Source organism: Primulina huaijiensis, unplaced genomic scaffold, assembly GCF_012295235.1.
Source record: "Primulina huaijiensis isolate GDHJ02 unplaced genomic scaffold, ASM1229523v2 scaffold38229, whole genome shotgun sequence".
NCBI classification, from domain to species: Eukaryota; Viridiplantae; Streptophyta; class Magnoliopsida; order Lamiales; family Gesneriaceae; genus Primulina; species Primulina huaijiensis.
This window is the reverse complement of record NW_027358951.1, coordinates 98461-123466: the sequence shown is the minus strand read 5'-3', so window position 1 is coordinate 123466 and position 25006 is coordinate 98461. Positions and strand designations below refer to the sequence as shown.

The 25006-nt window shown below is 35.1% G+C and overlaps 4 protein-coding genes across 6 annotated transcripts; 2 read left to right on the top strand and 2 right to left on the bottom strand.

The window, feature by feature from the left end:
* The first annotated feature begins 1763 nt into the window (after positions 1–1763).
* LOC140968866 (E3 ubiquitin-protein ligase RMA3-like) lies at positions 1764–4700 on the top strand. 3 transcript variants are annotated; one of them, XM_073430002.1, is made up of 3 exons: positions 1905–1950; positions 2215–2301; positions 3723–4700. In XM_073430002.1, exon 3 carries the CDS (start codon positions 3738–3740, stop codon positions 4470–4472), a length of 735 nt encoding a protein of 244 aa, XP_073286103.1. In that variant the 5' UTR covers positions 1905–1950; positions 2215–2301; positions 3723–3737; the 3' UTR covers positions 4473–4700. The 3 variants fall into 3 exon arrangements, with proteins under 3 accessions (XP_073286102.1, XP_073286103.1, XP_073286104.1); XM_073430003.1 differs by having other exon boundaries at positions 1912–1950; positions 2215–2306; XM_073430001.1 differs by lacking the exon at positions 2215–2301 and having other exon boundaries at positions 1764–1950; positions 3723–4632.
* Positions 4701–4843: 143 nt separating this feature from the next.
* LOC140968865 (pentatricopeptide repeat-containing protein At4g21705, mitochondrial-like) lies at positions 4844–7913 on the top strand. Its single transcript, XM_073430000.1, has 2 exons — positions 4844–5416; positions 5970–7913. The coding sequence occupies exons 1-2, from the start codon at positions 4949–4951 to the stop codon at positions 7218–7220; spliced, it is 1719 nt and encodes a 572-aa protein (XP_073286101.1). The 5' UTR covers positions 4844–4948; the 3' UTR covers positions 7221–7913.
* Positions 7914–8076: 163 nt separating this feature from the next.
* LOC140968868 (putative nuclear RNA export factor SDE5) lies at positions 8077–15339 on the bottom strand. Its single transcript, XM_073430006.1, has 12 exons — positions 15155–15339; positions 13621–14189; positions 12352–12377; positions 11853–11930; positions 11390–11460; positions 11003–11232; positions 9944–10029; positions 9724–9780; positions 8940–9007; positions 8742–8842; positions 8606–8676; positions 8077–8460 (listed from the first exon to the last, which is right to left on the bottom strand). Exons 2-12 carry the CDS (start codon positions 14186–14188, stop codon positions 8344–8346), a joined length of 1473 nt encoding a protein of 490 aa, XP_073286107.1. The 5' UTR covers position 14189; positions 15155–15339; the 3' UTR covers positions 8077–8343.
* Positions 15340–20883: 5544 nt separating this feature from the next.
* Positions 20884–22724, bottom strand: LOC140968855 (CBS domain-containing protein CBSX5-like). Its single transcript, XM_073429989.1, has 2 exons — positions 22235–22724; positions 20884–21853 (listed from the first exon to the last, which is right to left on the bottom strand). Exons 1-2 carry the CDS (start codon positions 22564–22566, stop codon positions 20989–20991), a joined length of 1197 nt encoding a protein of 398 aa, XP_073286090.1. The 5' UTR covers positions 22567–22724; the 3' UTR covers positions 20884–20988.
* Positions 22725–25006: the final 2282 nt, after the last annotated feature.

Genomic DNA, 25006 nt, shown 5'->3' with positions numbered 1-25006 from the left:
GAAATGCAAAGTATTAGTCCCGTACGAAGTTTGTGAATAAGTGATTGTCTGATAATGAGTCAGGGATATCAATAATTTAAAATCTAGCAGATAATAAATTTGTTTAAGGAAAGCATGAAAACATGGTGTGAAAGACTAAACTCATTGTTTAGCCTAGCAATGTAGATTCCAGTCTATGCATGAAACATGATCTTCAAATAAAGTATAATATCTTCATTAAACTCAATCAAACCAGAAAGAAGACAAAAATGAAAAGTTCACGCAATTGAGATTTAAAAAAAGAAAAAAATTGGAGAGTGGCGAACCAAACATATGATGGGTCAAATTTAATTCATTAAAAAATCACGAGAACAGGCATATTTTGAGCAATTAGACTAAACTAAATATAGAAAGATGGAAGAAGTAATTAGCGTCAAGCACAATACAATGAACAATATTTCATATAATAATCGGGAAATATATACACTCAAATGTTAGTCGTCTTATTAAATAAAAAAAACTATTAATAGCAATGTCGATTCAAAATTTTAAAATTGTACGATTGATTTCAAATTTTGTAAACCGTGGAACACCTTAATATCGTCTCATAAAATTTTTTATGTTAAATAAATTTGTAACCATTGATAATAGAAGGACCCTTAATTTTTTGTGTTAGTTTTTTGGGTATGTCAACTATTATAGAAGATGTTAGCTTAATTTTGTATGCCTAAGTGAGGTTCTACTCATACATTAACGTGTAGTTCACATAAATAAAGTCCACAAAAGTTTAATCTAATCTTGTTCGAGATTCTGAGAATCTAGACCTGTCAAATCAGAACTTCATTCTTCTCTTATAAATATCAGGTTTTATTCATTGTTTATTCATTCATATACTCACTCTCTCTGAGCACACACAGTATTCTCAATTTTATGTTATCTGATTTAAGCATCGGAAGTGCTACGCCGAAACCACTTTCCAGCCCCCTTCTAACATTCTTGTTTGTGCTTCCAAAATTCGAAGGTCTGATTTGAGTTCTCCAAGTGAAGATCCCATCTCCTAACTGCCCTAGTAGTTCAGCAACATCAAAAACTAACCATTGTAGATAGGCAAATGTCGATATCAATAAACGTACCAAACAATTTAACAATGTAATATATGACAGCGACGTTACAGTTCTTGGAATTGAAAAATATAAATTGTGAAAATACAGACTTTGTTATTCCAATTTAGTGTTATTAAAACTAAAAGTTAAAAGTTTGATCGTTGCAGCCTAAATCGACAATGTAATATTTAGAGTTGGGTTTGATTTGATTTTTGATTCGTGCCCTCACTGTCTACCCCTAATTATTAATTATTAGTATTAGTTACTATGCACATGCGATGCGTGTATGTACAATCTTTTTTATTATTATCGATGGACTAAAGTGAAATTTGACAAAATTATGGAGGGACTAAATTGATATGTGAATTGTTGAAATAAAAATAAATAAAAATAAAAATGTGTGTTTAAATTAAAACAAAACAAAAAATAAAAAACAAAAGTGTAATATTAATATCATATAAAGATAAAATAAAAAAAATTGATATCTTCTCTAAATAGTTATTATCATGTACTCACAATTAATATAACATATAGATATAGATATAGATATAGATAAAATATGGACAAAAAGTCTTTTACATTTAATTGTTTGCAAATTGGAGTGCCAAAGATTGATTGGCGGAACCTCCAATGGCGCGTGTGATGTAGTCTCTTCAGCAAATGAATATCCTACAACGCGGTCTACCTAGGGAGCCAGGGAACCAGCCGCTTTATACGGTGCGAATCTCTTTCTCCAACCCCATTACCCTCAACTGATCAATTATCCGCCATTGTTGTACCGTTTCCTTTTTCTCTATCTCTATACCATATACATTGCTGCAGCTGTACTCTCTCCCTCGATATTTTCCTTTTCCAATCGTTTATCCTGGTACGATTTATTTCTTAGTATTCTGGAATTCTCAATATCTTTATCTATGCATTTATTTACCTGTTTCGTGTTTTCTTTGAGTTTTGGCGGTTTATTTTTTTGATATTGATCTCTTGGGGTTTTGTTGCCTTGTTATGGACTGCTGTCATTTCATGTTTTGAATTTTTTTTTTTAATGAACTACGTTTATGGTTACGAATCTTTCAAATGTATCGAAACGAACGAAAAACGAGTTTTTTTTAATAGCTTTCTTCCCAAATTTTAGCTTATTACATTAGCGTCAGTCGTTTTTCGGGATGGTGTTTGTGGAGAGGTGTATACTTCCTTGCTTCTTTTTCAAATCCCAATCAAAGTAAGGTTTGTATCTTAAGAAATTTATTTATTTTTCTACTGTATTTTTAAGGATGTGGCGTGGACATGAATATATATGACCATCTTTTGAGTTTTGGTTTGGAGTCTTTTTTGTACAAATATATTTCACATGAAACTTTAAGTAAAAGTTTTACGCCCTTTATTTTCACAAATGAAGGTCTTCTCCTGTCAACAAAAGATAAGAGAAAAATAGATTCTTTTGCATTTTTAATTGATTTATGAGTTTTTTTTTCTGCGATTTGGCTCTCCAAATATTATTTTAGAAGTCTCAAGGATAAAGATCCTGGATCTTACTTCTCAAAAATAATATATCCTGGATCTTTGTCAAGGTTGTTTTTCAAATCCAACCTCAGAGGTTTTTGCAGTTCCTCTGTATTTTCAAATATAAGCTGACCCAATGTGATTTTCGTGTACAATCTATTACTGTTGGATGCTGGTGCAACTGTCCCTAATAAATGTTTTGGAATTTGGAAATGTCTTTTTTCTAGAACATAGTTATAGAAATAATCGCGCATGGCATCAGTTGAATCCGATGGATGAATAAAATATTGTTTTTTCTTCCTGTTGGAGTATTATACTTGCGTGAGAGGTTGGTAGTATTTTAAAAGCGTGAATTGTGATGATTTGATTGTTTTGGTAAGATAGTATAAGATCAAGTAACATGGCTCTCCTCAAGGAGAAGATAAAGTCATCTCTTTCATTTCTTAATTTTTTGCATCATTGAATTTTTTCGTAGTTTGTTTTCTAGCAGTAGGACGGCTGATTTTAGGTTTTACCAGTTGCTATAAAATCATCAGTTTGTTTGTATTTTATTAATTTAAAAATTAAAATGATTTTGCAATAGTGGAATCCAGAACAACTCAAGCACATGAAGGGTTTTCATGAAGGTTTGCGTTTTTTGTAAGGATTTCATTTCAGATATCAATGAATCTCGACTATAGAACTTTTAAGGCTTGAACTTATCACCTACGATGTTTGTTGACCGTCATTCCTTCTTCTAAACTGATAGTAAACTTGAGTTTCTACTAAACAATAATTCACAGACTGACATATATAATTCTTCTACTCGAATGTATCTTGGGCCTCAGCTAATTGACTGCTTCAGATCTTCAAGTTATCTTACTATATTGTTTCCATGTTTTGTTATCATCCATACATGATTGCATCTTACACTTTTTTCTCGAGGTATTTTTTTGTAAAGACGTGTTCAACTATAATCTATGTGCAAGCAAAGCTTGCATCAACATTCATACAATCTTTATTTATTTATTTATTTATTCGACATGACAGTCTATAGTTTGAGTGCTGTATGTTATATGCAGATAATCTACTAGTGATTCTAACCTGTATTTCTCCCACTCTGTTCCAAACATTTACATATCTTGGTCTCTCTTTATGCAGTTTGATTCCCCTGCCATGAATTTTGGATCCGAGGGGAATGGTTTGCTCAAACAAAAAATGAATTCTGTATCAGCATCAGCAACAGCTTCAGAAAATGTAAATGGATGCTTTGATTGCAACATTTGTTTAGATTCATCTAACGACCCTGTAGTCACACTTTGCGGACATCTATACTGTTGGCCATGCATTTACAAATGGCTTCAGGTTCAAAACACGTCACCTGATTCAGATGGGCAACCTAAATGTCCAGTGTGTAAATCTTACATCTCTACCTCGTCAATGGTTCCCCTGTATGGTCGTGGTACATCCCCGGCATCCAAGTTTGAAGCCAAGAAACGTTCACAACTGGACTTGGCCATACCCCATAGACCACCGGCAATAGGGACAAATGCCGTGCTTGCCACTGCAACATCAGTGATTTCGGATCCAAATCAGCCGAACCATTCGAACCCATTTCGGCCACAGAACCGAACATTTCATCAACATCAGTATTTTACCCAACCGTTTGGTAATTATACCGCAACAAATATCTTCAGTCCAACCATTAACATGGTTAGTGAAATGGTGTTTGCCAGAATCTTTGGGAGCCCAGACTCGGGTTTGTTTGCTCATCCATATTCCAATTCTTACCACTTTCCAGGAAACGGTAGCCCGAGGATGAGGAGGCAAGAAATGCAGTTGGACAAGTCACTTAACAGAGTATCCATCTTCCTTTTCTGCTGCATTGTTCTGTGCCTTGTCCTTTTTTAGTTTCCATTTTGATGTTGTGTAGGTTTGTATAGATGGACCGCTCATATATGCAGTATGCATTACGTAGTTCTTGTTAGAGAGCTTCTACAATACTTGAACTCAACCGGGATCAGCTTTTGCAACTGCACCTGATATTCTTAAGTTGTACAAATATGATTCTGGATGATTGGAACACCTCTACATTTGTGGGTTATATTCACAATGGATAATGCCCGTCCAATTCCCTTTTGTATGTGTTTTTTTAAACCTTCAAATACCTTTTTTGCAAAGAGATTATATGTTTTTTTTTGTTATATCTGGTCGTAAGATAAAATATTTAAATTTCTTGTAAATATATTTTTCTATATGATCAAATGTGAAGAATATATCATTCTTGCGAATAAGAATACGACTTCGAAACGCTATGAATAAAAGATTTGAATTGCACATCAACATACTCATCTCCATCCATTATATTTATCCACATTCGTTGCGCTATGTTTGATTTTCACGGCACTTTACCCTTGGGAAATCCTGCTAACAAAGCACTTTGTCTTCTACGCTTAAACCCTACCACTTTGGGGAGGAAAAAAAAGAAAAGAAAAAGCTCGCAACCATTCTCACAGACGATCACTATCAGGTATTCAAGAATGTTCAACGCCGTAAAGGGACCGATTTTACTGTCTGCACGCTCCAGATATCTTGTTGCTTTTGGAAAAACCTTGTCTTTCAAAATCCACTGCTGCTCCATTGCTACAGCTTCTGCGGCCCATGAAAATGCTCCAAAATACTCGGCATCAAGATACAGAAATTTGTTTTCAAGAATTAGCCATGTCGGAGAGGGTCGCGAAATTGTTCAGGCTCTCGATCAATGGGTAGCAGAGGGAGGAAAGGCACATAGCCGTGAGATATTGCGCACTATTAGAGATCTTCGAAGCCGCAAGCGTTTTTCTCACGCACTTCAGGTGTGGTTTTTGGTCTCTGTCATTTTTATTTTCGTTCCTTAGATTTTTTTATCTTGTTGATCGCATTTTTGTCCTTCTGTTGAAAAGTATCGGTTTGTCTCCTCAAAGTATTTGTATACACTCTTATCAAGAATTTTGATTTGCTAAGAATCGGTCTTCTGGATTTCTGCTTGTCTTGATTGGTTGTAGATTTTACTTCGTGTAAAGAGTTCAGGAAGGATCTGACAATGACATTTTGGTCTTGTTATTTGTACTGAATGTATAAATAATTTGATATATTTTAAACATAACAAAAAATGAATGGTAAATAACAAATCCGAAAATAATAANAAAAAAAAAAAAAAAAAAAAAAAAAAAAAAAAAAAAAGAAACAAAAGAGTAACCAATCTACCGAGCATGTGATTTGCATAAAGCCGCCAACAATATTAATGTTGGTTGTCAGTTCGATCTCAATTCTCAAACACGACTTGCTTGTTTATCATGTTTCACATTTGTAATTATGTGTAGCCTCAATAATTTCTCTGACAATGGATGCAATTGCTTGTTGTTGCAGATTTCTGAGTGGATTAGTTCTAATAAGGCATTTACATTTTCTCCTGGCGATCGTGCTGTGCATTTGGATTTGATTGGCGCAGTCCGTGGATCTCAAGCTGCAGAAAGATATTTTGATAACCTGAGTGAAGGAGAGAGAGATGAAAAAACATATGGTGCTCTCTTGAATTCTTATGCCAGAGAAGGACTCTTGATGAAAACACTTCTCCACATGCAGAAAATGAAACATAAAGGATATGCTTCATCATCTCTTGCTTACAACAATCTCATGGCACTCTACAAAAAGGCCGGTGAGCTTGAAAAAATCCCCGAGGTTCTCTCAGAAATGAAAACGAATGGTGTTGCTCCTAACAATTTTAGTTACAGAATATGCATAAATTCATTTGGTGAGAGATCTGATCTTATTGGCATGGGGAAGCTAATAGAAGAGATTGAATCTCAGCCTGACATATCCATTGATTGGGCTACTTATTCAATAGTGGCCTATCAATTCATCAAAGCTAATGACAAGGAGAAAGCGCTAACTTACATGAAGAAGTTGGAAGAAAAGATTCATGGAGATGCGATGGGCTACAATCATTTGATTTCGCTTTATGCACATCTCGGGGACAAGGATGAAATGATGAGATTGTGGATTTCGCAAAAAATTGCTTGTAAAAAGCAAATTAACAGAGACTACATTACCATGATAAGTTCTCTAGTGAAACTTGGTGATGTCGAAACAGCGGAGGCATTGGTAGAACATTGGGATTCTTCTTGCCGCTACTATGACTTCAGAGTACCTAATATACTTCTTATTTGGTATTGTCAGAAAGGTCTTGTTACGAAGGCTGAAGCGATGCTTCGAAATATTGTGCAGAAGGGAAAGAAACCAACCCCAAACAGTTGGTCCATTGTTTCCGCTGGATATCTAAATTTTAACAATATGGCAAAGGCATTTGAATGCATGAAGGAAGCTTTGTCGGTAATAGAAAGAAACATGAAATGGATACCAAAACCTGTTGAAATCGCAACTATATTAGAATGGCTAGGTGATAATGGTGAATTTGAACAGGTAGAAGATTTTGTTCAGTCACTGAGGACCGTGATTCCTGTAAGCAAGCATATGTATGATGCCTTAATAAAGGCAAACACTAGGGTCGGCGGAGATTCAGGGTGGATTTTGGATAGAATGAAGACAGACGATATAGAGGTAGATGAAGAAACACGGAAAATGCTCAGCTCAACGGTAATGGTGACAAAGGCTGATTGAATTCCTTCTCTGATTAATCTAACAACTCGGTTATGTACACCTTTGGTTTTTATCTTCTGCAACTTCGAATATGCTTTGGAGGAGATGCCCAGGCTCTTGTAGATTATGGAAGCAAAATAATTCTCTAAAGTGGAAAATGTAGACGCTCCATCCAAGCACTACAACTGTAAAACCAAATCCAAGCAAAAATCATAGGCATGATCAAACTCCGAACCAGATGAAGCATGCTGAAAATTAAAAGCTTCATAAAAAGAAAGATGATCAAATAAGTGTAAAATCAGACCCTGAGTGACAAGGAAAAATGTGGAGAGGAATAGTGTCATGATGTTACAATTTGGAGTGGTAAAAAAAGGTGAAGAACCGGAGGATAAGAAAAAAGGAGTGCCAAGTTGGGAGAAAGGTGCCACCATTGCCAACTCTTCAACAGGTGAAATCATGTATGCCGAATTTGAAATGATGGCAGCTGTTCCATGTATTAGCTGCAGAGACATTGTTGGCAAATGTACACTTGGAAAGATGACCATCTCAACTTCTGTTTTAACTCTCTTTTGTCTGCATAAGTTTTGTAGCTTCCTTTACTTTTAGAAAATTAAAAATTCCAACCATTCGTAAATCTTAATTTAATAGTTTAAAATAGTAATTTCCGCGAATGTTCAAAACTTTTATATGGAACTTCGGATTGTTCTCGGGCTCGTAACTTTATTTTTGGCAAATGTATATGATAGGGATCGTTCATCTTCATGTACGCACCTACCATTGCTGTTTTTTTGTGTGCAGAATCTCTCTGTTTTTTTAAAAGAAAATGAAATTTCGAATTATTTCTACCGTGATACAATTTAAAGCTTCACAGTAAAAATCAAGAAATCGAGAAGTACAATATTATTAAGCATCATCAACATATATTATCTTCTTTCAATATATGACAAACAGACCACTGCCATGTAAACAAACTGTGATTACAAATGAATCAAGAAACTTTAATTAAGAGCTCTTCAAAGACCATTTTGAGTCAAAAAATGGAAGAATTTATGGAAAAGAACTCCTCTCCCAATGGAAATAAACATCCAGAGTCTTAAATCTCTCAAACAATAATGTAAACCAGAAAAACAAGAAATGAAATAGCTTATTTATTAGCAAAGCTTAATTTCTTTGGATCAATCTGGTCTATTCGGATTGAAAGTATCCAGCCATTCCCTTCTTCAGTCCATGGAATCCCCTCCTTCTCCAGAAGCTTGGTAATCTGTAGCAGAAACATGGAAGATAATTTGTTTTTGCATCAGAAGGAGATGTTATTAATACTCTTATGCATCAGAAGCAGAAAAATATGTACATCACTAAACAATCAACCAGTATTCAATTATTAAACATAACATAAAAGATCATACCAGGCGTTTCCTCCGCCCTTCTTTGGTATCTTCCCCATTGGTTCCAACTACAACTTTCAGGCAAGATAAAGCTGGCAAAAAAGAAAAATTATGATGTAAAACAATAGTCAAATAACCTTCAATATCGAAGACTCACATGGCAGGCCACTCCAAGAAGTCAATTGAATTCTAAGATGCTTCACAGCGTCCTTTGGGTCAAAATAATGCATGTTGAGCAATAATTCTTCTTGTCCATTACTGCCGGCGAAAGGGGATTTTAAATTACGATCTTCTATCAATAAGTTAAACAATACAAAAATGAAGTGAAGAAATCTCTTTAGTGCATTCCTCTAACCTGTTCCCAATAAGTTTTTGGGCAGATTTTTCATCTGATTCTCGAGCTTTCATCATAAAAAAGTGACCCTGGAATCATCTCCACAAAAAATAAATAAACAAGAAGCATTTAAAAAAGGAGAGTAAGTAATATAACTGCATGTTGATTGAGGGGTGGTACAACCAATGTCACTTGATTTCTGCCTCCTGGTAACAAGGTAACCTTAAATTTTAGCAGCAAGTTTTCTTAGAGCATATACAGCTGACACACCATGAAAGAGTAAAAGCTCAAATCCGAAAGGACCGAAACCTTAGCCTTCAAAGAGGCAAAGAATAATCGAAGAGCAGCTACATAGAGGTGTCAACGAGTTATTCCAAAAGGGGTGAGGTGGTGAGAGATTAAAGAATTCTATTACAGTAATCGAGAGGGTTTTCAAAGTTTGACAGTGGCCACTATCACTGAGGGTACAATCCTTGAAATTAGAGATGTATGTAAAATGAATTAACAAAATTTTTTTATGAAAAATAACTTTTTTCAAGGAAAAGATATCATGTTATAATCATAAGACACAATGCAACCACTTAACTTGGTTGATCATTGATTTTTCAGAAATGAAAGAAGTATTATCACGGTAAAAACAGGTAAATAGAGGGAAAACAGGAGTTGACAGTTCGAGTATGCGGTAGCAAAATATGTTATGCACCCCTATTTAATGGAAATGAGGGACAATTGTTTTAGGACTAGAAAAAATTCCAAATTTTAAATTAAATCATCAGTAGCAGTTCAAAGGATGCAAACAACACACCTTTTCCAGAAATTTTTGTGCTTTTTCGTTATCCTCGTTTGTGAATGCATCAACAGCCTGTAGAAAAATGCTAACTTTAATCCAAAGATTCGTAAAGGCTAAATCTAAAAATACAATTTCATAGCCCTATGATGCAGAAAAATAAGGGTAAAACATACTAGCCACTTTCTCAAGGCGGGGTTTCAAAATGAGCAAAAGGAAGTTGGGAGAGAGAACTTACAGCTCTATAGTAATCTTTCATTGTCGTCCAATACTCTACAACAGCTTTGCGCAATTCTTCATATTCATCATTGTTTCCTTCATCATCTAAATAACCAACATGTGTATGCCAAAGATGGAAAAGAGAAATGAAAGCACTAATTAATCATTTGCAAAATGGCACAGCCACCTTATTCCTTTGAAATGCACAACTGACATACACGGCAGTGATCTAGGATTAATAGTGGCAGCATAATCTGGACTAAGAATGAGAGATATTAAGCATTTTTTTAACAAATGGTTTCACAGCACTCTGTCTCTTTTATATATGCTGGATACCAGGAGGATCAAGATTTTTTGTTTTCTGAGTGTGTGTATGACAGCCCCAGAAGTTATACAACAATAAAAAGACAGGGTGAGCTTCAATACTTTCGGTCCCTCATGACTGTGATGGCCAAAAAATATAGAACAAAATATCTTGGTCTTGTCTATCATGTAGCATCTGAAACATATTATTTTTATATGACCATTCAATATAAATTATAAGGAAAAATCAAAAATTTATTTTAAGATTACCTTGGTCAATAAAATATAGATAACTGTTTGGCATAAACACATGGTATAAGTAATCTTCGGTGCAAATGTAAAGGTAATTAGAGATACATAGAAAAAACTTGTCTTCGGTGAAAGAGGATACATATAATGAAAATTAACATCAAAGACATCAAGTGCAAAGTTTCCTTCTTAAAGCTTTCAAAGGGAATTATTTCAGTAAGCTTGTGTATTAATAGTATTATAAACTCATGAGGCCACAATTTTACCAAAACTTCTGTTTTCCTTAATTTGAAAAGACAACCAAGGAGTAAATTGAGAATACTCCACGAGTAAATGAAGCAACTCATCTAGAATGAAATGAACGAAGACAAATCAACTACCATACAAATTTAGCGAGAAATATAAGAAAAAGTTATGTTGCAATGGCCACGACTAAACCAAATATTCTAAAAGCAAAACCTAAAAGTCACACAAATTTTTTTTTTTTAAATATTTTAAATCTCAGTCACGTTACAAAAGTACTTGCCTCTGTTAACAGGTTGTCTTGTGATAAAAGTAAATTCTCCAATAAATGTTTCCTCCAATGGTTTTGTCACGACCTGACCATATGGTGATCGCCGAGTTTGCAGGCTAACTGGTCGAGCAGACTCTCGTTTTTCTTCAATTTTGCCAGGCACCTTGAATAGTGAATTTAGAACTTCTCTTTGGACGTCATTATTTTTCTTCCCTCCACGAGGTAGAGTCAATTCAGTTGTACTGCTTAAATTTAACAAGAACAGAGTAGAAAGAATTAGTTCCATTCACAACCTTCATCGAGTACGTAAATGTTATCTCGATCTTAGATGCTGTGGGAAAACAGAATTTCTCCAATAGCACCTTCAAGAATACATCCAAAACAACCCAAACACCATACCTCACAGAACAACTATTAACCGATTTCCCATTAGATTGCATGGACTCCAGGTCTACGTCAATCTCCATCTTCTGAAAGGAGCAGTTATATGATGAAAAGAGAGATTATTGATTTCAAGAACATTGCATGCGATACATCGCATATAGTAGCTTCCAATACACATGAATGACATATTAATTAAATACATCAATTGAACTGGTTAACGTATTACGTAATTAATGGAGGTAAAAGTGACTAAAATATGATTAGGGAACTCTGCACAAAGAGCACTACACATATTTAATGGAGGTAAACGCTACTAACAAACTTGCATTAAGAGAAGCCTTTGAAAAAAAAATTCATTATGAGTTCTAGTACTCCTGCAAAAAGACACAAACTGCTCATGAGACAGCAATTAAAAGTAGATGCCGGCATTTGACAATGATATTCTCCGACGAAGGTTTTCTAAAGAAGTACTCCTTACATTTCCAGCAGCCATGCGAACAACATCGTCACTCTTCTCTAGGGTCAATGCAGAAAGATCGAGAAGTTTATCAACGCTCTGCATATGGAAAAATTGAATAAGAAGCATCACATAATAAGATAGAATATAAAAGTAAGCATTTAAAATGCGCTTGATATTGTACGGAGCATCTTCCCATAATATAATGTAGCACCGGTAAAATGATGTGGTTGAAAATCATGGTACACCTCTATACTTAAATAAATTATGTTCTTGTATTGCTGGAATACCAGCTTAAACCAAGTAAAAGTATGTGAAATTGTCCACCCAATAGATAGAAAATATCACAGGAACAATAAAGCCATATATACTCATAAAATAAAAATGGAGTGGCGCCTTAATTTGGATATATGCATAAACAGCGATCTTCATATTCTCAAATTTCAATCCAAAATACCTGAATTTACTCAGATCATAAAAAGGGTAGCATGTGATAAGTGTAAAACAAAAATGCACTCACTGTTTGCATGTTGTATCCACATTGACCTGCAAATTCAAGCCATGGAACAATCAGATGCCGCTGTCATCCGAGTTAAAGCAGATGAACATAGAGAACAAAAATGGTAATCCCTTCTCTTCACAAAGAATGTTTGGGTAAACTATAGAAAGACTCAATTAAAGCACTATTGTACCCCAGATATTTCGCGTGAATATCTTTCAAGAAATGATCAGCTATACTTCAGAGCCATCAAAATGAAAGAAACACTCAGAGCTCTGATTTTCAAGGAATAGTCAACTATGCTTCAGAACCATTTAAATGATAGAAACATTCAGAGTTCTGATCTAGGTTGTGCAGACGAGTATTCTTAAATTTGAATTCTAAAAATTTTAAAAGTATAGATGATTGGACAATATGACAGACGACAAGGTGACAAAAAGTGGTAATAAAAGCATCATTTTACAAAAGTACATAAAGTAAGAACTGCCATAAAAAACTTGCTCATCCACAATTGGCATTTATGGACTCAGTTTATTAACTTCACAATAGGGCATAGGCTAAGAGACAAGAATCATAATAAAACAGAAAGAGGCTTGTAAGAGAAAGCAGAAGGTGGGTAACATTCTAGATGGTGCCAAGAAGATACATAGCCTGAAAGTTGATGAGATCGCTGCTACTTTAAAAAGGAGACTGCATTAAGAGTAACAACACAATCTCCAAAGCATTGTTGAGTGGATGTAACAAAATATTATGCCTTACAATGATACTTTGAAAAATCTTATAAAATAATGACAAAAATTTGGCCAATATACTGGTGACAAAATCCCCAGGCAACCTTATTCTATGACCATCTAGATGGATTTAATCAAATAGTCTTACGCAAAGGATAAAATGGCTCTAGGAAAAAACTGAAAGAATTCATGCATATAAAGTTGATGAAATGCCATAAGAAAGCTCAGGTCGAGCCACCACTGCAAAAAGTAATTTCATTAAAATTGGAAGTGTATATTTATTAGAGACGGAGTCCCATGGGGATTCTGAGAGTTTCCAAGCACTCACTCAGTGATTTCAATGCATAACCATTGCGAAACAACACAAACAAATTGTTTGTACCGATGCCATTATTTTCACAAGGTTCAAGCACTACTATCACGCCAGAACTGTATGTTCCATAACAAAAGACAAGTTACAATCGTTTCCAGGTTTTATTTTTTCCAAAAATGGTAGGACAGAAACATGAGTGCTTCAAAATACAGCCAAGCTAATAAGAGAATAAAGCAGAGTGCTTACCAACAACGTCATGGATTACACTCATGTCCATCTGGAATCCTTTTCCAAGCATTTTAAAGAGAAATTCTTCCATGTCATGGTTCATGGATTCACCTCTTGATGTCGTCTCTAACACCTCGTTCTCTTTCCAGATCTCAGACACCGGAAAATCATCTGAATTCAATTTAACTGGTTTATGATTCTCATGTGATTCATTAGCTTGAGGTTTAGGGGAAATATATTCCCTTCCAATCACACAAGACACAGTTCCCATTGATGCTGAACTCCTTTTTGGCTTCAATCTAGAAGCAATAGCTTTTTCTGAGAGGTTGTCTGATGAACATCCAGAATATACACTAGCCGCACTCTCTGTGGATTCCAGGGTCTTCGAAGTAGAAGAGCCAACAGTGTTGTCCGGCTTGCTAGAGAGTATATCAGTAGTAATGTCAATGTCCCTACCAGCTTGACAATAAGCAGAAGCAATGTCCTCGAGAGAAACCACAGAACCAAAAGCTTCAAGTAAATAGTTCAGATTGTTCTGGTCATCATCAGTGTACAAAGAACTGGAAGAAGGCACTTCTAGTTTCATCCTTCACGGATAGTAACGCATGGGTGAAGATTTCATTTTAAAATAAAATTCATAATTAGAAATTCAACAGATATGAGAGCCACAATCTCAAATTTATTTTATCTATACACTGAACCAAAAATCATGAAACGAGTAAAATGATATCGCCAAACAATATGAGACAACACTAGAAATTGTCAGTCATGAAACGTAGAAAGTGGTGGCAACAGTATACAAATACCGCATGCATCCTAGGTCGCAGAATCTTAACTGGTGATAGAATCAGGAGACACCAGTTATGTTTTTTCTTTTGTTTTATTCAAAGCATACTTATAAACTCGGCAAGGAAAGAACACTGTAGTTTGATATCAATAGCTAAACATAATAAAAAAGGCATGAGATTAACTGGCTATATTATTTCATAAATAAGAGTTCTAGGTGAAAAAAGACATGACGCAAGATCGAATGTGGCTTGAAATAAACTGCATTTGAACATGAAATTCCATTCTAGATATTGGTTCGTACCGACTCGAATCTAAATTTTGTAAACCATCATACTTCTTTATAACCACATTGTTCTAAAGCACAAATCTCGGATGCAATTATTACCGTTTGTGGGTGTCTGAAGCCATTAACTAAAGCTACGATCTTTCCAGAAATTTCAGTGACTAATCATAATTAAAACACATATTCAATCACCCTTCATTTTCATAGCAAATAATTTCTTACATTAGTCTCCACATTCCACATTTAAATGAAAATTTTAATTATCTTTAATTAAATTCAAGAAACGGAATTTTTTTTTCTTTCCTTCAACACACACCAAAACCATTTAATTATAAAACGCAATGCCAGTGATGGCGCATTTTGACATAAGTTTTATCAAGAAAATCCAAAAAAGAAGGCATCAATGCTACGCAGGAACAAAATTCAATACAGCCAATGACATCGAAAAGATTAACAAAATATCAAAAATTAAATTCTTACTTCAAGAATCAGCTAAAGAATCCGTTCCTCTCCTTCAGTGCCTTTTGCCACGGTGCTCACTGTGTGCTGCTTCTTGTAGAAGGAAACCGAGAAGACCGGGTCAGAATGGGTCAACCGGGTACGGGTTTGGCGCACTCCCTGCGTGTACGCTGGACCCACCCGACATGTGAGTCTTTATTTGTCACTTATTTATTCTATTTATTTATTGTATAATATATAGCAACTGCAAGTGCCAAGTATTTAATTTTGGTTTTTTTTTCCTCCATAATTTGTCCTTTGAATTTTCAAAATTATAATTTAAAATTTTTCTAACAAAAAATATATTGTATTTAACACTTAAACACTGTTTGGTTTGAAGGATAAAATAAATTAATGATTAGTATATAAATGATAAAGAAAATGATTGTAGTAGAAATGTAATATATGGTGTAAAATAGTATTTTGTTTGATAAGATTTTTAAGTGTAGGATAATTTTGAATTTTTTGATGAAAGGACCTCTTTTTTTTTCTTCCACTCCGGCGGCGGTGGTCGGCCGGAAGCGGTGGTCAGTCGTCGGAGACGACGGCGGTGGTAGGCGGCGGACGGCGGCTGGCGGTGGACGGTCGGAATCGGTGGGAGGCGGCGGCGGGGTCGGCGGCGGTCGACGGTTGCCGGCGATGGTCGGTGGTGGCCGGCGGCGGCGGTCGGCCTTTGGCGGGGGTTGCCGGTGGGCGGTCTGCGGAAGGAAGTGGTGATGAGTTTGAATTTAGGAGAAGGGTAAAATTTGAAAAATATGATGGATTAAGAGTGAGATAAATAATCCTAGGAGGTGAGGAGGTATTATTTTAACATACCTGATATAACCTAATCATTCATAGGAGGGATTGACTTGGTTAAATAAAAAACGTACCAAACGAGTGATTAGGTGGGTTTAAAAAAATAAACCCACCTAATCAAGCAAACCAAACGCTACCTTATATGATATCCATTACATATTAACTGTTGCCCTTGATAAATAAAAAAAAATGTTAAATATATTAAATACATGGTAGAAGTTACCAATAATTATTTTCAGAATTATATATTAAATTCGATATTGGTGTAACCGTAACGGACCAAAGCAATCTATGTAACATGTTAAAGTTTTATAATATAATAAAGATAAAAATAATCAATTGCTCTAGTTTCTATACTTAGTCATATTTTTTATTGATTTTATTAATATACTTGTATTAACGAAATCTAGAAAAACTTCAGGTAAATTTTTGAGTTATATTACATGTACATCCATATTTGTACAACACAAAAAACTCAATACAAAAATTCAATTTGTCAAAATCTCACTATTTATTGAATACAAAATCTCGCGATATAACAGTAAAATCTCGCGATATAATGGTTGTAAATATCGTTGTAACGATATATTGGTTGTCCCTATAGTATTATTTTAAATTTTTATGAAAAAATCTTTTAAAACTGAAATTTCTTAATCCGAGTTAAAAAACAAAAAACAAAAAACTTGACCCTTGGAGCATAGAAAGAAAAGGCGCGTTGCTTCGAAAAAACGCGCTTAGTGAAGTCGGAATCGCATTGCGACTTTTGCTACTCTGCTCCAAGGAACGGAATGGCTCTTCCCTAGAACCCCATTTCAGATTTCTGCCTCCACCATCGCCGGTTCTCATCGTGTCCGCTAACAGCAACGTGAGATAATATTCCATTTTCAATTTTTTTGTGCTCACAAGGCGAACAATTTCGTATATGTTGCCTGGCAGAAGTCAAGTTTAAATTTATGTAATTAACTTAAAGCTCGTCTCACGGTTATGTTCAGCTTTACCATATTATAATATTTGCAGAATAATATGGGATTCGGAGACCGAGGAGTCATTGGTGACAAATGGTCGTCCAAGATCCTTTGGCTTTGTGCAATTGGAAGTGCTATTGGTATGTTCCTCGGTCATGTATATTTTCTAGATTTTAGTTTGTTAATATTCCACGAATCACGGTAGTTGGCATGATATTGTAGAATCCATATTTGAATCGTTTTGCTGCTTCAATCCTTTCGTTCTACCAAAGTTCAATTTATGTTTTTGCTGTATTTCATGTGAATTTTTTTTAGGGAATGTAAGATTTGCGGCCAACGCTTATTTTATAATCAAGCTTGGTTCTTTGACAACGATTATACATTTTGAGTTGATTATGTTTCTTAGCGTGCAGTGAGTTATTGTAAAGAAGCTGCTTTGATCAGTCTTGATTATGACAATCATATTCTTTTTGCAGCAATTACTATAACTGTCTGATGATTGGCTTTTGATATGTGTACTCTACAAGAATATGTTATGTCTCTAACTGCTTAGTTGTTCTAACGGGATTTTTGGATAATATATTGTTGGCATTGTCCTGTCATGTTGAGTGATTTGAGAAATTTTCAACTTCAACGAGATCACCTGCGACATGGTCACACGATAGGGTGAGATTTTGGGGGGAAAAATAAAATCATTATTTAATACCATATGGGCATCTGTAGTTGTTGGAGTGCAAAATCAGCAAGTTAGAAATTTTGTGGTTCAAACTTCAAACAAACCAAGAAGTGTGTGTATAATTCCAGACTAGTTAGTTATGCTGTCAGACAATTTATTTCGCATTCTCGCTGTAAAACAGAGTTGATGAAGTAAAATTATGAGTAGATTTTGATGCGTGGAACTGAACATGTTATAAGCTTCACTTTGTTGTACATTGTATTCTATCCACATCTATTTCCATCTTCCCGACTTCCTCGTTTCATTTGGCCATCTACTTGTTCAGGTCTTTATATGGTAGCTGCTGAAAGACAACTTCAAAGGGAGAAAATGATGTCCCAATCCTTGAGGGATGCAGACACTGGGAAATAAGCGTTGGCCGTTACTTTCATTCATTTCCCCTGATAAGACTGATTCACTCCTGATTTGATATCTGAGCTTTACTTATGAATGATTCTGTGTACTCGAATTGCTATGTCCAACTTCGTCTGAGTTAATAAAAAGTTCGAAAGGCCCAGAGTTTCTCTCTGACATCAGTATTTGTTATCCTACTGCTTGATATTTTTCTTCCTGCTTCCCCAGTTCCCCCACCAAGAGATTAACTTCGCGGCTACCAGTTCATAGATTTTTCTGTTGGGTCAGATCTTCTTGAATTCATGGTTTTTTTTCCTTTTCTTTTTTTCACTACTTCTCTGCTTCAAATTGTTCGCACACCAGGATTAATAGCGTGCAGACAAAATTTAATAATTATATTGTCTTACACACACACAATGGATATGTGGGTAATGAGATAATTTTTATTTTGTAATAAATTGTTTACTTCAACTCGTGTAGACATATAATTCTTCAACAATGACCCTACCAATAAATGCAATCATGCATTAACACATTTCCTTGTTCGTTTCATTTTGTGTATATCTCCGAATGAGATTCAATAGTTTTCGTTTCCCTTGTAAATTGTTCACTCACAAGTCTTATATTTTAAACACCAAATGAAAGTTTAAATTCAGATCGTCTTTCGGTTTCACTTGCCAGCATTTCGAATATGTAAGTTGTTGAAAGCGGAATGAAAATGATTTTTTCAAATCATTATGAAAGTAGGTATTATTGTTGATTATTCAACAATGTTGTTTTTAAAATTTTACATTTGGTTAGTCCAAAAGTGATTATTTATTATACACTTCAATTTAATTAATAACTAGCGACCTACGTGGATAGATTTTTAACATAATTAATTATTTTTTAAGATTTTTAGCAAATTAATTAGTTATTTTAGATGTAATAAAATAAGTTTTTATAATCATTTTTATTGAATGAAAGAATGTGTAGCTTTGTCCGTCCATTAAAATGAAAGTTAGTTATTATAAAAGGTTGATATATTATTATATAACTCATTATATAGTATAGATAAGGAAGTTCAGGTTCTTGTAATAATGGAATCGGATAGATCAAAAGATCGTTTCGGTTGATTAGAATTTTTGTATTTATTTACAGTTTTCTATCGCGTTAAATTTAATTATTACATAATTTACACTGGTATAAATCAGTTCAAACTTCAAAATAATTATATTCATTGACCTCTAATAAATAAATTTGGTGCAGAATTTCATTTCGTTGCGTTTAAACCGGAATGACATCGGAAAGATGGGGAAAACAACTAGAACTCTGCGATTAATTAATTATTATGGTAAATATTTATAATTTCCGGTATCCATGCAACGATCACGAGTTTTAAATGCTTCAAGAAGTCGGAAGAGGATGAAGAGTGCTCACCCAAAAGACTGCTGAATTTTCTTACTGCTTGGTAACTAAAATGGCTTGTTTTCTAATACTATATAAAGCTCGATAGTTGCATATGTTTTCACATCATCGATCAGAAAAATTAAGGATATTTCTCAAATGGCAACAGCTATGGGTTTCCGACAACTGGGATTCTTGGTTTTGTTATGCTTGAGCTTCTGCTCTGCTCGTAGGGTACTTACTGATTCTACAGATGTTGAAAAGCCAAACTTTCCACGTTCTTTCCCGGCTACACAGAGCACCGGTGCTGGATTCAAAAGTAGTGATGGTATTTCCAGCTCAGGTGACTCGAAGTGGCAATCTGGTGGCAAAGGTAGTCATTGTTCTGGAGGTGGAGGAGGTGGGGGTGGGGGTGGTGGCGGTAGCCATAGTGGAGGCAATGAAGGTTGTGGGGGGTGTGGAAATTTTGGTGGTGGCGGCGGCGGCGGCTATTGTGGAGGGTGTGGGAATTTTGGTGGTGGTGGCTACTGTGGGGGCAACGGAGGCTGTGATTGCGGCTACGCCTGTGGTAGTGGTGATGGTGGAAATTATCAGGGTGGCTGTTACTTCCCACCGCCTCCAACTTGTTGCCCCGTTTCTTGCCCACCAGTTTCAAATTGTTGCCCCGTCGAGTGTCCGCCTGGTTATGGACATCCGAAAGTGGCTGCGCAACTTTGGGCTAACTCTCAGGCTCCACCTAACCCAAACTCCAAGGCCCAACATTGGACTAACTCGAAGGCCTCACCTAAGCCCAATTATTCCGACAAAGAGAGAGAGCTCGAACAGAAAACCGAAATAGATAGTAAGAATGAGACTGGGTCAGATGGCCAAATGCAAGAAGATGTTTCCAAGAATGAGTCAATGAACTAAACTGTTAACTCTGTATAGCAACGAGGTTATATGGAGAAGAAATAATGGATATAACAGCCATTTTCATGTATGGTTCCGAAATAAACTCATATAATTATATGTTGAAATAGAAGAATATTAATTTCTTGAAATCATTATATTTTTCAATCTATCTTGTCTATCTAAGTAAACTTCTCTGACTGGTAGTATTTAACAATAAAGATGCAAAACCGTGAGCTATTCATCCATCTTTGTGAATACTGCTATGTATTTGATTCTGAATTTTCATATCCGTTGTAATTGGCTAATTCGAGTAGTAGTGTGTTGTTTTTTGGTGGTCTTGAATAATCGAGGAGCCAACCGTCAACGAGGTCAAAGAACAAAATATTGTCGTATTGGTGACAATAGAGGTTTAATTATTTATTAAAATGAAATGATATTGTTCCATCACCGCGACAAAATGTTGTAAAAGGAACCACTTTTCATCATAAAATATCATGAAAGACAGATAAATACCGACTCAAACTAATCCAGGTTCATAATCTGTAGAACTCAGGTGCAACTCAACAAATTACACTTCACAAAACTGAAAATTATGGGCTCATCTCCCTCCCTATTTTTCATCTCCAAAACCAATCAGCCCCCAATCCCAAATTTTACATTCTTAACATAGTTTAGGGGTGGAAACAAAACTAAATTTGGATATCTGATCATAGTGTAAAATCAAAATTCTGGCGAAAGATGTTCAACATGTTGGCAAATGTCACGATCCCGACAACGCTGGAGTCATCTTCAATCACCCAAACGTAATTCACCCTATGTGCGATGGCCTGGATCATCACTGCAACCAAAGAACTTCCTGGATGGCACACTATCGCCTCAGCCCGTCTCACCATCCGGGCTGAATAGCTGCTAGACCTGCTATACCGGCCCGACCTTGACAACGTCGTGGTGGGGGATGGTAGATCCTCATCAGAGGAAGATGAACTAAAGGCATTCACACTATCCGAATTAGTCATGAATTCTTCGAGCATAGCCTCGAGTTTTCTCTCCTTCAATCTCGCCTGCACAACCCTCAGAATTTCCTCCGGCGGGCCGCCACAGTCTATGTATGCCATGAGTTCACCGGCCGAGAGAGTTGTAATGGCTGCCGCCAGAGTTTCGTCACAGCTGGTAAGGGTGAAGGGTGATAATTCACCGATCAAGATCCGATCATCGTCGAGTATTGCCACCGAGGTTTGTTCGAGCAAGGATTGGGAAATGGCCCCCATTACCGATGAGGCAGGGGAATGGTAGTTTACTGCCAAGAATTCGTGGTTGATAATGCCGAGGGTGTCGATGGAGAGGGTGGGAATGGGAGAAAGTAGGCCAATTGAACTAAGGATGAACCGGATCACATCTTCTTGTGTTAACCAGCAAAATTCTTGGCCGTTGTGACTTGTTGGACAGATTGATAATAATGATGATGATTTTTGGAGTTGTTTTCTCTTTGATGAATAGGTTGTGGTGTTGCTCTTTATGGGGACAACAAGATTCTGGGCACCTTGGAGGATCAGATCAATAGTTTCAAGTAAACTGCAAAAATAATAGCAAAAACATTTCCATTACCAAGATAGCATACTCGGATCGTCTATCAATTTTTATCAATTTGGAGAGTATAGTTATATGTGACAAAAACAGAGCAAATGAATCAAGACTGCTATTTTCTCCATTAAAACTTCAATCTCGGCCACCTACTGAGCCATACCAGCAAAACCCGTTAGGTGAAAGTGGATCTATTCACAAAAACACCCCCCATGCTATCATTGTTCCGGTATATAAAACAAAGGGGTCAATTATGGTAACTCTCCCACGCACACAGCTTTAGCAAAAAAGCCTCGGAATTAAAGAACGGAAATTGTGAAGAAAACAACATTCCAGAAAGAGAGATGTCATTATTACACGAGAATAAATTACCTGGAAGAAGGTTCCACGTGCTTCACCGAGCCCTGATCTTTTGACAGCAAGAGAGAGACCGGAGATTTCAAAGCCAAACCCGGAGAACACAGATTATCTTCTTCACAAAGATAGCAAACTATATCCACCATGCACACTTTCCCCACACAAACGCACTCCAGATTTCTCCTATCCGAGCGGTGGTCGCAAGTCCAGACGCTTATGAAGTTGTCCCCCGAGGTCTTTAAGACGGTGAGTGCGTCGGCAACGGTTGCGCCGGCGGAGAGGGATCGGAGCGGCGGCTTTCCAAGGCAGAGATCGGCCACCTCATAGCCCAGCAAACGAACTGCCATGCAAGACCAACAAATTCGGAGACCAGAGAATATCTTCGCAGGTTTTAATACTTAACAGGACTCCAGACACGGTGAATTGATATCACAGGGAGAGTAGTTGGAACTTGGAAGCAGACCGGGAAGGAAGATAGAGATGCGCTCGCATATTTATACACCTAAGTATTGTACCAAAGTTTTGTTTGCATACGCTTCCCTCCAATTTAGAATTACTAATCTCTGGACTTTAATGTACTTTGACCAGGACTCAATGTTTTTATTATTTTACTACGTATAACCTCGATTTAGTTACTGTACGATTTAAAAGGCGTTACCTCGAAAGTCGAAACCCAGAGTACAAGAAAATGTATTAAGTCTGATTATCATCATATCTAGTAAAGATGTTTCTTTTATTTTTTTAAATTAAGATCAAGATCTTTCAATCTTATCAATTTATATTTATGATATTAGTTGATTTAAAAATAATATATTTGATTTATGAGATAATCTCATATAATTTTTATGTTAAATTAAATAGAAAAATTTTATGCTAACTTTAAGACATTACATTATCTTAATAGATATCCAATGGTTTATACTTGTCCTCGTACAAGAGATATATAGCAAAATTATGGATTTCACATATAAAAACAAGAGTAAGTCTTTTGTGAGACGGTCTCACGAATATTTATCTGTGAGATAGGTCAACCCTACCGATATTCACAATAAAAAATAATACTCTTAGCATAAAAAGTAATACTTTTTCATAGATGACCCAAATAAGAATCTGTCTTACAAAATACGACTCATGAGACCGTCTCACACAAGTTTTTGCCGAAAAACAAATATACACTCTTAAAACAATGTCGTTATGGTACGATATAGGGTGTATTGTGTGTGTTATTATATGGTGTAACATGATTAAATAACATGCAGAACATTAGAATTTTAACGTATGTCAATCAACATACCTATGTCAAAGTGTCACATCTATATATCAAATAAATTCATTTAACCTCAAATATTATGATACATAAACAATTTAAAATAAATGTTATTTTCTTATTATGTTTTTATGATAACACATTCAACAGACATTATTAGGCGAAAACTACTCGACTTTGACTCTACTTCAATCGAATTTTATTCGACGTTGTGGATTGTTCTCTATGGAGAACATTTTACTCTTTCGATGAATGACTTCAAGAAGTTTTAAATGTATATGTGCTATCAACATTTGAAAATCTCGAAATAATAATAAATATAATGGTACTGGCATAATTTTTTCTGATATGTTGTAATTTATACATTCACAACATATTATAAGTACAGTAATATAATTATATAATTTTCTTTTGGGCATGCTAGAGATTTTAAATGCATATTGGCTAGTCGGTTACGTGTAACGTGTGCGCGTGTATGTATAAAGAGTCGTGAATAAAGTCTAATTGATACGCAAATGCTTTTATTTAATTATATATGGTTGTAAACGACTAACAAAATCTAGTACGAAAAGAACGATAAACGCAAATTCAAAACTTTCACTAATTTTTTTTTAAAAAAAATAAGGATAATATATTGATTTAAAATTATAATTTGTATCACGTAAGTGGTATAATGAAATGTTAGTATATTTATATTTATCTCATGCTGCATATGTTTCTCGCCGTTAGCAAGTAATTAATATGGAGATCATTTAATTCACAAGGATTGATGTCATATTATTTTTTTTGGAATAATCCAAAAATAAATACATCTATGACAAATTAATTTTTAATATTTACAACTCTTATTTTCAACACTCAATCTCTTATTTTCAACATATCAAATAGATTCGAAATCGTGACTTCGTCCCGAACTTAGATACATTATACCTTACCTTTTCTTTTATTCTTCTACACAGTCATTCCTTATCAATAGAAGAAAAGATAAATAAGCAGATTTAGTTTAGACGAGCAATAGCGTAAATGGCCTAGACTTTAATTCTTTCCATTCTTTCATTTATCTTTAATTTGTAATTGGTAACACGTAACGTGTTCTTCCAATAGCCCGATTGAGAATGGATGAAATTTCTTTTTTCCATTTTTTTTTGCATCTAATAAAACAATATGTTTTTTTTTTTTTAATAAGTATGGAATTGTTAATTTTGTATCATTCTCTTTTGTTTATTCCTGTTTCCAGCTTATTCGAAAAAAAGTGTTGTCTCTATATAAATTCCTTTTTTAAAAAAATAGAAACATTTTCATTAAAATAACAATGAGTCGATGAGCGTTGGACAGTCAATTTTGAATCAAAGGTCAAATTATTAGTTTTATTAAGAGGTAATATTTTATTTTTGTTTACGTTTCAATCAATTAATAATACTAATTAATATATTTAACAGATTAAAGTGACAGTATGAATAAAATATCAATTTAAATTTTATAAATAAAATAATAATTTACGTAATAAAAAATAAATTTAT